We start from the raw sequence: 18547 nt of genomic DNA, 5'->3' as shown, positions 1-18547 counted from the left end.
ACATGTAATCTTATTGAAAGCTACTACAAATATGTAAACCCGTTTCCTGTTATCGTAACCTTACCCCCCCCCCCCCCCCCCACCGCTTTATGACTGTCGAAGTTAATTTTAGTCCCAATTGTTTTACACAAAGGTGTGAAACCGTCGCACTGACAGGAAATCACTCTACGCTTGAACGCACAGAATACACAGGAATGAGGCAGGTAGATAATCTGTGTAACGATTGACCAAGAAGAATTCTACATCAAACAATTTTACTGATAGTTATATCAGATAATTGATTCATTTTACTGCGTTCTTTAACCGCTTAACGTGTTGAAGATGTTCCTTCCCGCAAAAAACCTCCATTATAAACTAAACGAGAGATAGAGAAAAAACACAACGAATTAAACTTTCCAAACACAGTATATCATGCATCACGAACATTGTAAAGAAACTTAACTGTTAAACATACTTCTTATTTTCTTTATTAAAAATAAAACTAATGGAACGAAACTTTATCATGGAGGAAACACGTGGTAGAGCTAGCGGGTTGATTTGATTGACAGGTGCAGCACCTGGACTCAAATCTGAAATTGCATGATGGATTCAATCACAGTGTACCATATTCTTTTATGAATACTAATTTTATGAATATTTAGTATTGGATATTAGTATATTTCACATAAGTGTACGTTAAATTACGCCTAAACGTCCTCTCTCTCTCTCTCTCTCTCTCTCTCTCTCTCTCCTGCAAGGTGTTGTGCGATTAGACAAAGCCGTATGCGATATAGACTTTTTCTTTTGTCGTAAATAGGTGTGAAAACCCTCAAGGGCATGTGGTTTTCTACCCTGAGTTTGTTAATCACTACATGTATACACAGAAAATGATCGGACTTAAACTTTATATGTATACACAGGAAACGTATACTGACATAATACATTATGATTCCATGTGCTTTAACGCAGCACCAACTCTATATATGAATGATAATTTTATTATTGAATGGAAAAATAGATTTGTTAGTTGATTCCCGACATTTGTTCATTTCTCAATTTAAAACATACACATATATTGACAGTTTACGGCGCTATACATGTCAACTTATAAAATGAGAAGATGAAATTGCTCTGCATTGATACGAGTTCATCTAATGAAAATATTTTAATTTTAAGATTGTTATAAAAACAGGATTATCAACTAATAGAAATAATAACTGAAATAAGCACGTCAAATACAAAGATATGTGTTCTTTTTACACATCACAAAAATTTAACAGCGTAATAATCATGTTATGTTGTAATTCGAATGTAGTTTCCGATTTCATGAAATTCTATAATTTATTAAATTTATATTAATATGGACCACAATTTATTTACAATGCAGCTGTTATGCTTAAATCTGAAGTCGCATATTTGACGTGGATTTACGCGACCCGCATTGCCTGTAATGTACAGTACAGGTAAAGTAACAACAACAAGCAGCAGCAGGAATAACGGTAAATCACACCGTCGCGGTGTCACCACGGTCGCTATCCATACCGCGATCAAAAACCGCGATGGTGTATCGCGGGAACGATAATAATACCGTGACGGTAACGCGGGCCAATACGGGATCTGCGTTGCCTGTACTGTATGCAAGTTGACACGGGCGCTAGCGTGACTATAGTCAGTACCCAATTCTATAAAAATTTAAAAATGGAAAAGCCTCAACTTACCCAAGTTTCAATAAAACTTACATCTGCAAGTGGCGATATAATCCCAGTTTCTGGAGAATGCCCCATTCAAATATCCCTTGAAAATTTTCAAGTTACCCATACAGTACTTGTGGCTGATATACAAACCCCATTTATATTGGGATTAGATTTTATGACTCAGAATTCATGTGACCTTTTTGTGAAGAAGATGAAACTAAAGGTACAGGGTCTAGACATTCCCTGCTTTAGTTAATCTTGTGTAGAAGTTGTGTCGTGTAGCAAGATACGTTTTGCTGAGGATATTGAAATTCCTCCCCATTGTGAATTTATTGCACCTGCAAAGGTGGATAACCCCTTATTTAAGGATGAGGTTGGAGTAATAGAACCCATCCAGAGTTTTGTTGAGAAGTATGAATTATTGATTCCCCAAATCCTTATAACTGTGACAGTGAGGTTGCAGTTCGGTACATGAATCTGAAAGATGAAAGTGTCAAGCTTTACAAAAATACCCAAATTGCCACAGTCAACTGTGTTGACAAAGTGTTAGAAAGGGAAGTCTCTTACGATTCCCACACCCTTAATACTCTGAACCCGGAGTTTAAACCCCAATTCCCCAACCACTAACAGTGTATTGTTGAGAAACTCCCCAATGAAGTTACTCTTGAACAAAAGCAAAAATTGCAATATCTCCTTAATGAATACCAAAATAGCTTTTCCACTACCTCAACTGACATGGGTCTTACTAATCTTGTTGAACACAAAATTAATACTGGGAATGCCCCTCCCATTAAACAACACCCGAGAAGATTACCCTTAGCTAAAATGGGTGAAGTCGAAAAGAAATAGAGGATATGTTAGATAAGGGAGTAATAGAAACCTCCAATAGCCCATGGAGTTCCCCGATTGTCCTAGTTAAGAAAAAGGACGGGTCCATAAGATTTTGTATTGATTATAGAAAGTTAAATGATGTGACAATTAAAGATAAAAGATAGCTACCCAATTCCCAGAATTGATTCTACTCTAGACGCCCTAGCAGGAGCAAAATGGTTTTCAACCATAGACCTAAAAAGCAGTTATTGGCAAGTTAAGATGGCCCCAGATGACAAACCCAAAACAGCATTTTCCATACCTGGCGGTGGTCATTGGCAATTCTTGAAGAGACAGTATGGCGCATCTTATCGAAAAACCGACTTGAAAAAATTTTCCGATCGGGTTCGGTATTTTTGTACTACTCATGAATGTATAAACTTTCAGAAAATTACAAAGTTCTCCATGCAATAAATCTAACTATTTCATTAAAATTAATAATTACGTATAACCTATCACATAAATACATCGCAACGTATTCGGGGTTCAGCCTTCTATACTATTACGCATGCGTATTTACTGTAAACAAAACACATGCAGGGCTCGCAAAGAATCTCCTGGACAGGTTTGTTGATAAAAATATGTCTTTTCTACTTCTCAAAGGTAATAACTGTTCAAAGTTTTTTAAACAACCACAATTACTATTTTGTAAGCATGTATTTTTCGTGTTTATCATAGGAGTTGCTACAACCTAAATCTATTTTTATAAATGAGGCCCCTTGAGGGGTTATTTGACATATTTGTGTCTGTTCATTTTAAAATGAACCTAAATTGGCAAACCATTTATAAATTATCGAGTAAGTAAGGATATGTTTCATGTAGAGAATCGCTTTAACCTCGTTTTCCATGATGACCGTAGTGGGACGAAGATCTTGTAGTTTTCAGCATGTGTCAATTACTGTCAATCAAAGTCCATGTGGTACAAATAAACGATATAAGATTATTCCGGTTTGTACGGCCCTTGAATTTCCGGAAGCTGATAATTAGGTTAATTAAATATGTGAAAGGGATTTTCATGTATTTCAACTATTACAATAAACGTTATTTCTTATTTCCTAACAATACAGTAGGAAAATCTGAAATGTTTTCACACATGTGTTTTCAGCTGTACTGTCTCTTTAAACATGCCCTTTGGTCTTTGCAATGCAGGTGCTACTTTCGAAAGGCTTATGGAGAAAGTCCTCTCCAACTTGTCCTGGAAAATATGTATGGTCTATTTAGATGATATAATCATTCTTTCCCAGACATTTGATGAACACATCATAAATCTGAAACAAGTTTTTGATAGACTAAAAGGGGCAAACCTAAAAATGAACCCCAAAAAGTGTTACCTACTTCAGAAACAACAGGTTTCATTCTTAGGACATATTGTTGATGTAAATGGAGTCGCAACAGACCCATCCAAAATTGAATCAGTTCAAAATTGGCCAACCCCATCCTCTGTTAAAAATATCAGAAGTTTTCTCGGTTTATGTTCTTATTATCGCAAATTTATTTACAAGTTTGCTGATATTGCACAACCCCTACATAAACTCACAGAATCAAAACAAGAGTTTCGTTGGGATAAGAACTGCCAAGAAGCTTTTGATAAACTCAAACGAGCCCTTACCAGTACCCCAATCCTCTCCTACCCAAACAATGAAGGATTATTCATCCTCGATACTGATGCTTCAAATAACGGCTTAGGCGCAGTACTTTCCCAAGAACAAAATGGAATTTAAAAAATTCATCTGCTATTACAGTAAAACTTTCAGTGCTACAGAAAGACGGTATTGTGTAACACGCAGAGAATTATTGGCTATTGTAAAATCCATTAAAAATTTTCACCATTATTTATATGGTAGATCCTTCAAAGTTAGGACAGACCACGGTTCACTTACCTGGCTCCTAAACTTTAAAAACCCAGAAAGCCAAATTGCTCGTTGGTTCGAATTATTGTCACAATATGAATTTAAAGTTGAGCATAGAGCTGGCAGATCTCACAGCAATGCTGATGCCCTCTCTAGGAGACCCTGTCCCCTTGACTGCAAACACTGTAATAAAGCAGAAGAGAAATATGAGCCCTCTTGCTCTGCTATAACTACAAGAGCTCAAAGTACCACCCAAAATAATTTGCCCAATATTGATTCCCATGCCCCAATTCTTGACATCAAAGAATCCCAAAACCAAGACCCAATCATTAAAACCGTCATAGAATGGGTAAAATCCAAGGACAGACCTAAATGGGAAGAAATATCCCATCTTAGTGAAGCCCATAAATACTACTGGGTCAGATATGATTCCCTCAAATTTTTAAAAGGGATCTCATATCATATTTGGGAAGGTGTCCAGCCTAAATACCAAATTGTCCTTCCCAAATCCCTAAAACATCTCATATTTCAACAATTGCACAACAGTGTTACTGGCGGTCATTTAGGTGTTCGGAAAACCCTATCAAAAATTAAAGACAGATACTTCTGGTATCATATGTCTCAAGACACTAAAACCTTTTGTAGTAAGTTGGATCTATGCCAATCAAGAAAATCCCCCCATAAATTACCCAAAGCACCCTTACAAAAATATATTGTGGGAGAACCTATGGAAAGGTTGGCCATAGATATTATGGGTCCACTCCCCCTTACTAAAAAGAAGAATTCATATCTTCTTGTAGTGGGTGACTATTTTACAAAATGGGTAGATGCTTTCCCTATCAAAAACCAAAAGGCCCACACTATTGCCAAAATACTTATTGAAAGAGTTATATCTATATTTGGTGTACCTATGGAATTACATTCTGACCAAGGTAGATCCTTTGAGTCTGAGTTATTACAAGACATCTGCAATATACTTGGCATTGTAAAAACCCGCACTACCCCTTATAGGCCACAGTCTGATGGCATGATCGAACGTGCTAACCACACGATAGAGAACATGCTTTCAGTCTTTGTCAATGAAACCCAACAAGATTGGGATGAATACATACCCCTTTTTAATGATGGGATATAGATCATCTGTCCACGAATCTACAAAGGTTAGCCCAAATGAAATGGTCTTTGGTAGACCAACCCATCTATCCATTGATCTGGTGCTTGGTGTCCCAGACCCTGAAACACAAAAGCAAAAGTACGGATCTGAATTTGCAAATGAATTAGCAAGTAAATTACAAGTTATTCATAACCACGCCCGTAATCAACTTCAATCATCTACCAAACACATGATCAGAGAATATAGCAAAAAAATTCATCAACACTTGTATCAAGTTGGTGATGCAGTTTGGTTTTACTTTCCAAAATATGAGAAACATGGAAAAAAAGTTATGTAGACCATGGACTGGTCCCTACCTTATTGTTAAAAGAGTAAATGATGTTATATACAAAATCAGAAAAACTCTAAAACATAAGCCAAAAATCGTCCACCATAACTTACTTAAACCATATAAGGGAGATAACCTACCTTGCTTTCCCTAAGTGATGATTGGATCCCCTTCCATTATTTTTATCTTTTTCTATTATATTTACCTTTTACGTCTTGCTAATAAAATTTACTTTGTCAAATTTCAGATCCAGAAATACGATTGCACCATTTGTGACAAAGAATTCTCACTCCCTAACAATTGCGAGAGGCATATAACGACCGTCCACTCCGGATTCGGGCATAAGTGCACCTCCTGTGGCACCATATTCTGTAGAACGGATCAAAAGCATGGTTGTCCAGTGTCTTCATTCCAACTAATCAAAAAGTCAACGGGTACGTTCACTAGTGACGAGGCGATCGAATTCCAGACCTTCCAGAAAAACAGGTCCAAGTTCTGCAATCCAGTTCAACGACCCAATGCTTGGAGCCTCTTCCAAAGAAGAAGCTGATGAGCTTGAAAATCCCAGTTCCAAAGTCTTCAGGCGACTCTCTGACTCCAAAGGATCCAGCTTCTGCCTCTATTGGTCCCGACACTTCAACTTCTGCAGCCTTACCTGTACAGTCAGCTACTCCAAAAGCCTCAGAAATCCCTTTGCCTGACCTTAATAAAGACTTGGCTTTATCAGAATCTGACAAGGACTCCATCTATTCCAAAACAACTCTTGTCTCCAAACGCTCCAATCCTGATCAGTTATCTATTCACACAGATGGTGTTATTGACCCAGAACCTGAACAGGAGTATGCTGTTCCGGACCTCCCATCTTCCACTCCATACATACCAACCAATAAGCAGTCCCTAAAAGTTAAAGACATCATCGCAAGGCAGGATGAGGTTGTAACCCTAAATATTGGAGGGACCATGTTCACAACTACCAGATCCACACTGCGGGAGGATCCTTCCTCGTTGCTCGCGACTTTATCCTCAAAGCTTTCATCAACACCTTTCTTCATCGACCGCAATCCGAAACATTTCCCTTTCATATTAGACTTCCTGAGGAACAGCTGCTGTGTCTCATCCATCTCTATTCCAACTTCGGCTACAGCTCTGAAGGAACTTTCTCAAGAATGTGCGTTTTATGAGATTGACATTCTCTCCAGATTAATTGAGCCCATGCTCAAGTTGTTCTCACATTAGTGATGTTGTGCTGGACCTGTGATGCATCTGATGTGTACCTGTGATGAAACATTTTATTGATATATATGTGTCATATTATTCATTTTCTTAAATTGTTATCATTATTGGTTAAGTTATATGTTTATTCACATTATTGTTATTGTTTAAAATGTTACTATTAATGTATTGTATTTATGATGTCATATTGTTATCCCATAAATTGTTGTAATTGAACTCAGTGAGTATGTTGTCTTTATAAATGGAGATTTATTCCCATATAAAGAAAGCCAACTTTTAACATAAGAGTTCTTACCTGTACAACATTCGGGACGAATGTACAGAAGAAGGGGGGCTGTGTTACGGATTTTTCAGTCAATACAGCATCATAATTTTCCCTTCTATCTGTTCCTAAGTAACATGTAAAGCTCAATTTCTTTGTTAATACATCCTAGTTGTTTGGTACTTTATATCAAGATAATGCATTGTATTAATATTAGCTTGTATTGAATATTTGTTACGTATGTATATCATGAACCCGAATTTCCTCAATGAGAGAAACTCATTTACAATCATCCGTAATATAAACGGAGTATTTACCGCAACAAGACTTACCTAAATGTTTAAGGCATAATTCTTTTACTTATCCAAGCAATTAATCATAAGCATAGTCCCATATCTACTCGTAAACACTACTTTGGTTGCAAAGATAATCTCAGTGTGATTCTCCTCAAACATGGCGCCAATCCGTACAGTACCGTATGTTTTGCGCGTGAGGTGATTCGCACCTACCGACCAAAGTGTATATATACGAGCGCCCTGAGCAGACGACAGCAGTGCAGTGCAGTACAACATTTACGTAACTCACTCCCGTTCAAATGGAGCCTTTAGCGCCCAGCAGAATGGTAAAATGTACTCAAGACGTTTTGTGCCTTACATTTAGGTTGGGTAAGTCTGATGCTGAATTTCGTACCCAGTATATTTGGGTCCCCCAAAAACTCCCCATACTGTTTCATCGGGTAAATTACCCATTACCCATCGTATCTACATGTATTACCCATTACCCATCGTGTGATTTTGTTGTTTATTTACACCCATCTTGTATTTTGACTGTTTAATGCAATTATCAATAAATTTATAGAAAACTATAAATCCTTTTATTTATTAGGTAAATTTCAGATATAAGAGACCCACACAATTTATGTAACGAAATTGTTTCAGTAACTATTAAAGCTACGAGACCCAAAAACGTTACACTACTTTCAGTTTGTCATCAAATCAAGGTATTGAAAGTAATGGTTCTGTTTTGCTGTTATGGAGGCTGGATAGCCAAGTCTACTTCAAATTTTAATGATGAATTTCTTGACCATAGACTATTTGCTCTCTTTCCCCTCTCTAAACCCACTTTAGCCTGAAAGTTGAGGGGGAGGGAGGTAGTTTGGATGTATTATATGCACACATAGACTTTCGACCAAGCTGTATGTTGACTTTTAAAATCATGGTAATGCAGGAAAAATATATGAAGAAATAATGTACTGAAAAATATTCATTCATGATAATGTTATTAACACAGATTTCTTAAAAAAAATATTGAATTTTTACTTTAAGTTAGTGGTAACCTTCAGACTTCCCAGTAGGGTTACCTAACGTGAAAGCAACTTCAGATAGTTTAGATTTAAATTCGTTAAAATCAAAATCTTGAGGAATAGGGTGGGGCCACATTGAGGAAAACATTTAAATTATTCACAAAAACTGAAAAGTTATTATAATGGTTTTACTTATATGCAAGCATATTAACATGTTGTTGATTCTTTAAAATTGTTTAGACTTTGGCTCCTGGGCAATTCTTGAGCATCACAAAGGGTTCGGAATTTGATGGAAGTTTATATCTTGTGTATAAACAATTATTTAGGATCTTTTTTGAGAACTGTAATACTCAACATGTGATATGATCATTAAATCATCATGTTAGAAAAGGGACTCTATTATAAACATAGGAATATTAAGGGGGAATGGATTTTATTTATACAGGATCTACATGTATTATACCACATTTTTCAAATAATTTGTATTATGACTCCATTAAGCTGATTTTACCATACCTATTGTTGCTCAAGTGAGCTATGTAGCCCATGAGCCTCTTGTTATTTGGTTATTCTTGTCTTGATTTTTGTACTGAAGTCTTCTTCTTAAATAATGGTTTCAACCACCATATGTTCTTTTAAATTCAACAAGTACAAATAATGTACAGTAAAACCTGCACATATGTGACCTAATATATGGACAACTCTGTTATTATGAAAATATATTATTTTCTCTTTCCTCAGATCTCATACTTTCTTATGTGGATAATTTTACCCACAAACAAGTTGCTGAGTTCGCTGTCCTATCCATAAGTCCTTATTTTTAAAACAACTGATGCTAAGTAGCTGTACATTTCAACCTATGTCTTGAAGATTTTGACTGTTATATGAACTAGAATTACAGATAAAATACAGAGGGTTCCGCTTTATCTGATTGTCTGTTTGTCAGGCAAAAATGATCAGATTAACCGAATATCAGATAAACCAGTTTAGCATTTCATAAAGGAAATTGTGAAATATAAACAACCTATATGTGCATTATTTTCAGCCACACTTCTATTTTAACGATTTAATGTACACAGGATGAATGACCATCTTTAAGTTCTCCTTAAAGATAGCTTAAAGGTGTTTAAAGGTAGCTTAAAGACGATCTTTAAGCCATCTTTAAGCTATATGTGTTGCTTAAAGATGGCTTAAAGAAAGCGTAAAGATGGCTTAAAGGCAGCTTAAAGACTATCTTTAAGCCACCTTTAAGCCACCTTTAAGGACAACTTAAAGGTCCTTAATGTCCAAATTTCTTTAAGCCACCTTTAAGCTACCTTTAAGCTACCTTTAAGCCACCTTTAAGCCACCTTTAAGCCATTAATAAAAAAATAATTCAATATTGTGCTTTATTTACCAACAAAATGTATTAACTTTATGAAAGGAATGGTATTAAAAACGGTTTTTGTTCTAGAAAATAAAAAAAATAACAAACAAAAAAACGCCCTTGGCGAGAATTGAACCTGGGACCCTTGGTTTACTAACATCACCTCACTTCCTCTGCGCCACTGTAACTTACATATTAACAGGTGTTTTTATATCCTATATATCAGTGGATATTGAATCAATGTATTGAATGTATTTACTTGAAAAGATTTTGACAAACCATTCAGTTTGTAACAATCAGTTATATCTAATTTATAAATTACATGCATGCATGTATATAGAATGAAATACGGAACTTGGTCTTCAGTGAACAAAAATATGTTATACCTAAATGGAAACCGTTAGGCTCACTAGTAGGCTTTCTTAGTTAATAAATTTAAACCGAGTAGATATACGTTCATCTAATTTATAGCTATAAAAATGTAAGAAAGAAAATGAAATCATTTCTTTTACTAAATGCATTGAAACGTATTAGGGTATTTGCTCAATTTTCCGCAATTTCCCGGTTTTCATGATCGCGGCGCCGTTCCCAGCTGGTTCCAGTATGTTTAAATATTTAATTGTATACATGATTTTTAAACTATCAATTCTATAACAAACAATATTACCAATTACCGGTGACGCACTTACTGCATGTGGCAATTGCAAATGATGTCCTTGTAAGTACAATTGTATGATGTACTAGGCCGGGTATGTGATATTATATTTTCCCTTATACATATATTTAAATAATTAACCCCTATTGATGATCACCGGTATATTAATTAATTAGCCTCAAGATTTTACTCTTACATACATGTAACGTTAATTTGTAGACGTAACATTTTTGAAACCCAGAGTTTGAAAATGAATTACAAATGTAAATTAACTTTTATTCACTAGACTTATCGTATACTCGTATATACTAAAATTCAACGCCTTTAGAAACCCTGACGTGCACCTGGGCACACGACACACCTGTTGTGTATATCTTGTATATTCTGTGTTAGTGCCAGGGGTTTTCTTAAGTTGGACAAACAATAGACTTTAATTAGATATACACAAACCTGCACCTGGGCACACGACACAACTGTTGTGTATATCTTGTATATTCTGTGTTAGTTCCAGGGGTTTTCTTAAGTTGGACAAACAATAGAGAGATTTCACCGATTAATTTATAATAGGAAACAAACATACTTTAATTAGTTTCATGCACAGATTAAGATACAGAGACTGCGCTCACACCTACAATAATTTTGAACCCCCCCCCCCAAAAAAAAATTATAAAGAATTTTATAACGGCAATCTGTGTCCATCGGAGCGGTGTTGATGATAGCGATCTGTGTTTAATGGAGTGACAATTAAAACCGCCTGGAACACCATCCCCTTCCTTGGAAATTATATTATCATTCGGATGACCCCCTCCCATCACTATAAAAGAGCTTTTTCATTTAATATATGTTCTTATTGTTCAGCTTGATCAAACTTGACTTAAAGGGAACTTAAAGATGGTTTAAAGACAACTTAAAGGGAGCGTAAATGCCACTTAAAGATGCTTAAAGGCGGCTTAAAGATGGCTTAAAGGTGACTTAAAGAAGTTTGGACATTAAGGACCTATAAGCTCAGCTTAAAGATGACTTAAAGATGGCTTAAAGATGGTATATCCTTTAAGCCACCTTTACGCCACCTTTACGCCACCTTTAAGGACTTGCTTAAAGATTGTTTTTTGCCCTGTGGTAATAAATATCATAAAAAAATAAATACCAGGTATTTTTATTGGATTTTTTAATCGCTATGCAATAAAATTTACCGGTTTTACAGATTAAATCATTATTTACTTGCATGTGATTGCTCCTATCCATATTCATACGATGTATTGGACGCCATCTTAAACCGGAAGTGCGTTTATTGGTAGAATAATCCTGTATAATCTAATTCTTTCTGGAAAGAAAAACAACTTTATTTTTTATGAATTTAATATTCAGCACTAAAACTACAAACATTTCCTATGGGCACTACAAAATAAAATTATTACATGATTGTCAGTCACTTATCAGTACACGAGCACTAGAACACCGCAGTAACACATCACATAATCACAAGGGATTTTCACTCGACCACCGGTTCAATTAGCGATCTCTGCCTGGGACACCTTCTGTTCTAACAGCTTTACTGCTTCATATTTGTCAGCTAGTGAGAGATCTGTTCTTTTCCTTTTCAGAGCCATGTTGAGAATGATTTGTGATTGGAAATTTCAGGTTACTTATAGAAACGGCATAATTACACACAAGCCAAAGTATCGTTTAAGCCGAATTCCAAAAGTCCGCGTACACATACACACGAACTAATTGCCATAATTGCTCATCAAATGGTTTAATTGTATGCGTGAATAGATAATCAAAACAATCAAAAACAAGCAACACTATTTACTCTAAATTTCTTTGAATCAAAATTGCCCCCAGGCAAGTGTCGTCTGGAATGTGGTCGTCCTGAACTATCGATGTCTGTATCTTTCATCTATCGACCATCTGACCATCTGTGTGCGTTGAGCTGTGACTAATCCCCTGAAGCACCGTTATTTGCAAGTTTTAGGCACGTGCCAAACTGTTTACACAGTGAGAGGTTATACAAGAGGTGTGGATATGGTGGAAGAGGTGTGAAAACGTTAACTGATATTTGATCGGCCGACAGAAATCAATCAGATTAACCAAAAATGACATTTTTTCCCAATCAGATTATCTGTAGAAATTACAAAGGCTTATATATAGCAAATGGATCGGTGTTTTGATTTTTAATCGAATTATCAGATTAACCGCGATCAGATTAAGTGGAACCCTCTGTATTGAAGCTTTAAAATCTAAATGCAGGTATATTAAACAAATATTATTATAAGTAAATATTATTTGATTTTAGAAGAAAAAAATGCATTGTTGATTTGGTTTTCTGTTATGCTTGTAGACTATCGTGATAATGGATGTGAAATCATGGTTAACCATTGTGGTGATCCTAATAAGTGTGAGAATGGAGGAACATGTGTCAACTTGGCACCAGGATTTAGATGTGACTGCCCTCCAGGTAAAAAATTATCAGATTATTAATTTCTAATAATAATTGTTTAACAGCTTTAGCAATTAAAGCAGCTATGTGTAAAAGGTTGGAAATAGTGCACATATTCTTATGCTAAAATTGGTATCACCAATTAAAATGGATAAATTATTTGGTGGACTTAATGACATGCACATGCATATTCAAAAGGTTTTTAATGCATACTTGTGCACCTTTCCCCATCAGATTATTTTTAATAGATCAAGACTTTAAAATTGACATGAAGCAGATCTGCTTTGCAACTGCTACATTGTGAGTACATGAAACAAATTCTTACTTTGACCTGAGCACTAAGCCTAATGATGGTAAAAGTCTTCTTCTTAAAAATTTATTCTTTAGCATAATATTATGTTTTTTATACTGCTGAACATCCAGTTGGCAAAGTAAGAGCATGATTAGGATGAGCATTTTTTAAAGATTACTTTAGGGTCAAGCACAACATTGATGTTTTTGATATTGTGGTTATTTGGTATCGGGTGCGTTCGCCCTATCTACATGTTCACCTTAGTCCGTTCGCTCTAGGTCCGTTCGCTCTAATTACCGTTCGCCCAAATTCTCGTTCGCCTTAAACCTCGTTCGCTCCTTGTTTATAAATAACGTAAATTATAAGTTATTTCATTAACTTTTAACTTAAAACTTGTAAACTTTTATTAATTATTCGTATATTCTATGTTTTTCTTTCATCAAAAAAGAGGTAATTGGTATAATTGTTAGATTTTATTGCCGTAAAATGTCGATAACCGTCCTCTTGTTTTTCTAATGATTCGCTTGGTGTTTTTTTTTAAACAATTAAAGAATTTGAGACTTTAATTGGGTCATTCAGAAGCTCATCAGATGATTATCACCTATTCTATCTTTGAAGAATTTACATAACACAATCCTTTGATCTCTAAATGAGATATATACGGAGATGGAACATGAAACTGTATCAATAAAATTAAATTAGTAAATATATATAAACATATTTGCTAATTTAATTATATTTAATTATCGTACCCCCTAATTAATAATAAGATCGTATTATCTTTTTTAGTCACTACAAACTTCATAATTATAATATGGTTATATTATGAGGTAAAATTGAAAATAATTACAAAATAAACAGAAAATACAAACAGAGGAACATAAAATATAGTAACATTTAAAAAAATAAAATAAATCAATTAACAAGTTTTCGTAACAATATAATGTCACCGTCAGTCAAATGATGATTATTATGTAGAAGTGGAAAGGGTGGTATTGTTTTCATTAATTATATATCTATCTTTCAAAATGTTTAAATTCACCAGAATACACAGAAATATATAAATTAATTAATCCTATATAAAATTAAGGCGAACGGACCCAGTGCGAACGGCGTCAAGAGCGAACGGACCTAGGGCGAACGAAAACTAGAGCGAACGGCGTCAAGGGCGAACGCATTTTAGGGCGAACGAACAGCCATTCTGGTTATTTAATGTGTGACAGGTTACTATGGTAACAAATGCAGTATTGATATACATTACTTTAAAATTATTTATTGATAGGTTACACTGGTAGAATATTGATGATTGTTCTAAAATTGTCTTAGTTGCATAAAACAACTATAGTTTACATTGCTTAATATATACATGACTTTTGTTTAATAAGGTTACTCTGGTGCTAACTGCAGCATCAATGTTAATGACTGTTCCAACAACTGTCCTAGTACCAGCACCTGCATTGATATGGTCAACGCCCACTACTGCAGGTGTCCTCTTGGGAAGACAGGGGAGTCGTGTGTAAGAGGTAAGGCAAGGCCCTCTACAACTACTGGTGTACATGTATAACCAAACCAGGTTATGAGTGTTAGATGTACCATTGGTGTTAATGAGAAAGATACTGATTAACAATTTATTGAGAATTTTGTATATAAAACACTTTATAATAAATAATAATCAATAAATGTTTCAGTATTTTGAACGTGAAGGTACTAAACAAAAATGACACATTTTGTTCTTTTGTTATAAAAGGGCAATGTGTTTTGTGACTGAAACAAGCATGATTTCCACTGTCATCTAGTCTGTTGTGGCTTGAGAATTTGTTAAAAGTTGATAATAAAGTTTCTCGGTGAATAAGTCACAAAATTAAATCACTGGCATGTGATTAATTGAGACTATGGATGGAAAAGTTGTCGTCTTAATGTCTATGATGGATTTGTTTTTGTAGATTTGGATACAAATTATGATCTGTACTTTTACCTGACTAGTCAGGACAGCTATGCAGCCCTACCCTACCCCATCTACCTGAGTGGGAGCTCCTTCTCCCTCAGTGTCTGGGTCCGCTTCTACCAGTCCTCTCTCACAGGAACCTTCCTGACCATTTTCATTGCAAAGTAAGAATACATGTGTAATTACATATTCATAAGGCAGAGCAAGAATAAAAAAAATGTTTTAAGGTATAAAATGAATTAGAAAAGAAAGTTAGAAAGGAGGTCATTAAATGTTATTATACCCCCGGCAATCAAAGTTTAGGGGAGTAATGTAAACCAACTATTATTCATGTGCAAATTTTCATATGGTTAGCAAGAGCTGACAAGTGGTGGCAGATCTATGCCACCATAGAAAATTGTTAGAAGTTAAAATTAAACACAAAGATTGCTTGTGACCTGTAAAGATGTCCTGACCTTGAGCTTTGGTCATTGTGCAAAAAGTTGCATCCATTATTTTCTAATAAAAAATACTTTAATTATTATATTTTTAGCTGGGGTATCATTTGTTAGCTTGCTCATAGTACCTTTAGTTGTAATTGTTTTATTTTTTGAAATGTTTCGAAGCAATGTAGATTTGTTAAAGTGTTAAGTTTGAGCTTAAGAATCATTATTTAAAAACAAAAAAACTTGGTAATAGCTAAGTCTTTGGGATCTGTTGATTTACTTTGCTTTTCCTGTAATCTGTTATATCAGTACAATGAATTATGTACGACAAGTATAGTAAATTAATGATACCAAAAAATTTTCTTCCCCAGCCCTTTTCTGCCAAATGTGCCAATTTTAGTAATATATGGATTCTAAATTGAAGAATTTATGTGGAAATAAATTCTTTCAAAAGAGAAAGTCCTTCATAAGTCAAACTATGTTATCTCAAACTAGATGGGAGTATTTAAAAACTTTGATATATCCAAGTATTTGAGATATCAAGAGTAAAATACTTAAAAAATAAGTGGTTGGGACTAAAAATCACTTTGACTTATGCACTGTTTTCGATATATCAAAGTTCAACTGTATTGTAAATTGTTTAAATCATATAATAATTCATTACAAAAGATGTAAACTTTGTTGTTTCATCTCTCTGAGACTCAAACATTATCTGAATATTTTTTATATATCCTACTTCAATGAAACTTTGAAAATTGATAAAAATAATAATAATTTTACTGGGGATCCAACAAAACTTTGCCTTATCTGTTAGGCCACATAAAATTAATTCTCTGGTTCTCAGGCCAAATTTTGCAAAAATAGATGAGGGAGGGAGGTGTTTTTTTTTTTTTTTATTGGCAAAAAAACAGATGAGGGAGGCTTTTTAGCTCACCTGAACCGAAGGTTCAAGTGAGCTTTTCTGATCACCCGTTGTCCGTCGTCCGTCCGTCCGTCCGTCCGTCTGTCTGTCTGTCCGTCCGTCTGTAAACTTTTCACATTTTCAACTTCTTCTCAAAAACCACTGGGCCAAATTTAACCAAATTTGGTACAAAGCATCCTTATGGAAAGGGGATTATAAATTGTTAAAATAAAGGGCACAGCCCTTTTCAAAAGGGAGATAATTGCGAAACAGTAAGTATAGGGTGCATGTCTTTAAAAATCTTCTTCTCAAGAACCACTGCACCAGAAATGCCAATATTTACACAAAAGCTTGTATATATAGTGAAGATTCTAAATTGTAAAAATTGTGACCCTCAGACCAAAACTGGGGCCCCAGGCGGGGTTCAAAGTTTAACATAGAAATACATAGGAAAATGTTTAAAAAATCTTCTACTCAAGAACCACTGCACCAGAAATGCCAATATTTACACAAAAGCTTGTATATATAGTGAAGATTCTAAATTGTAAAAATTGTGACCCTCAGACCAAAACTGGGGCCCCAGGCGGGGTTCAAAGTTTAACATAGAAATACATAGGAAAATGTTTAAAAAATCTTCTACTCAAGAACCACTGCACCAGAAATGCCAATATTTACACAAAAGCTTGTATATATAGTGAAGATTCTAAATTGTAAAAATTGTGACCCTCGGACCAAAACGGGGGCCCCAGGCGGGGTTCAAAGTTTAACATAGAACTACATATGGAAAATGTTTAAAAAATCTTCTTCTCAAGAACCAATGCACCAGAAATGCCAATATTTACACAAAAAACTTGTATATATAGTGAAGATTCTAAATTGTAAAAATCGTGACCCTCGGACCAAAACTGGGGCCCCAGGCGGGGTTCAAAGTTTAACATAGAAATACATAGGAAAATGTTTAAAAAATCTTCTTCTCAAGAACCACTGCACCAGAAATGCCAATATTTACACAAAAGCTTGTATATATAGTGAAGATTCTAAATTGTAAAAATCGTGACCCTCGGACCAAAACTGGGGCCCCAGGCGGGGTTCAAAGTTTAACATAGAAATACATAGGAAAATGTTTTAAAAATCTTCTTCTCAAGAACCACTGCACCAGAAATGCCAATATTTACACAAAAGCTTGTATATATAGTGAAGATTCTAAATTATAAAAATTGTGACCCTCGGACCAAAACTGGGGCCCTAGGTGGGGTTCATAGTTTAACATAGAACTACATATGGAAAATGTTTAAAAAATCTTCTTCTCAAGAACCACTGCTCTAGAAATGCCAATATTTACACAAAAGCTTGTATGTATAATGAAGATTCTAAATTGTAAAAATCCTGACCCTCAGACCAAAACTGGGGCCCCAGGCGGGGTTCAAAGTTTAACATAGAACTACATATGAAAAATGTTTAAAAATTTTCTTCTCAAGAACCACTTCACCAAAAATGCCAATACATACACAAAAGGTTGTATATATAGTGAAGATTGTAAAAATCGTGACCCCCGAACAAAAATTGGGGCCCCAGTAGGGGTTTAGATTTTAACATATATAGGAAAATGTTTTAAAATCTTCTTCTCAAGAACTATAGTGCAACTGTTTTGGATATTACTTTGCATACATGTACATCCTTAAATAATGTAGATTCAAAAAATTGTAACTCCCGGACAATTGATGGGCACCAAGAGGGGTTCAAAATTTAAACATTTTAAAAAACATAAAGGAAAAGTTTCAAAATTTTCTTCTCAAGAACTACAATGTTTTAGTTTGTGGAATTTCTATGCATGCATCCTTCGCTTATGTAGATTCCTAATTGGTAAAATCGTGACCCCAGACCAATACT

At 35.0% G+C, this 18547-nt stretch overlaps 1 protein-coding gene across 2 annotated transcripts in view; it reads left to right on the top strand.

Annotated features, from left to right (window-relative positions):
* Positions 1–18547, top strand: part of LOC117684422 (uncharacterized) — a 339336-nt gene that overhangs the window by 65988 nt on the left and 254801 nt on the right. For both annotated transcript variants that reach the window (XM_066067796.1, XM_066067795.1), the window contains exons 28-30: positions 12996–13112; positions 14772–14909; positions 15330–15495. In XM_066067796.1, coding sequence (XP_065923868.1) covers positions 12996–13112; positions 14772–14909; positions 15330–15495 — 421 coding nt within the window. The remainder of the gene's footprint in view (positions 1–12995; positions 13113–14771; positions 14910–15329; positions 15496–18547) is intronic.

The sequence above is a fragment of the Magallana gigas genome, chromosome 7 (genome assembly GCF_963853765.1).
Source record: "Magallana gigas chromosome 7, xbMagGiga1.1, whole genome shotgun sequence".
Classification (NCBI taxonomy): Eukaryota; Metazoa; Mollusca; class Bivalvia; order Ostreida; family Ostreidae; genus Magallana; species Magallana gigas.
Note: the sequence above shows the minus strand (reverse complement) of the source record. Positions and strands in the feature narration are given on the sequence as shown.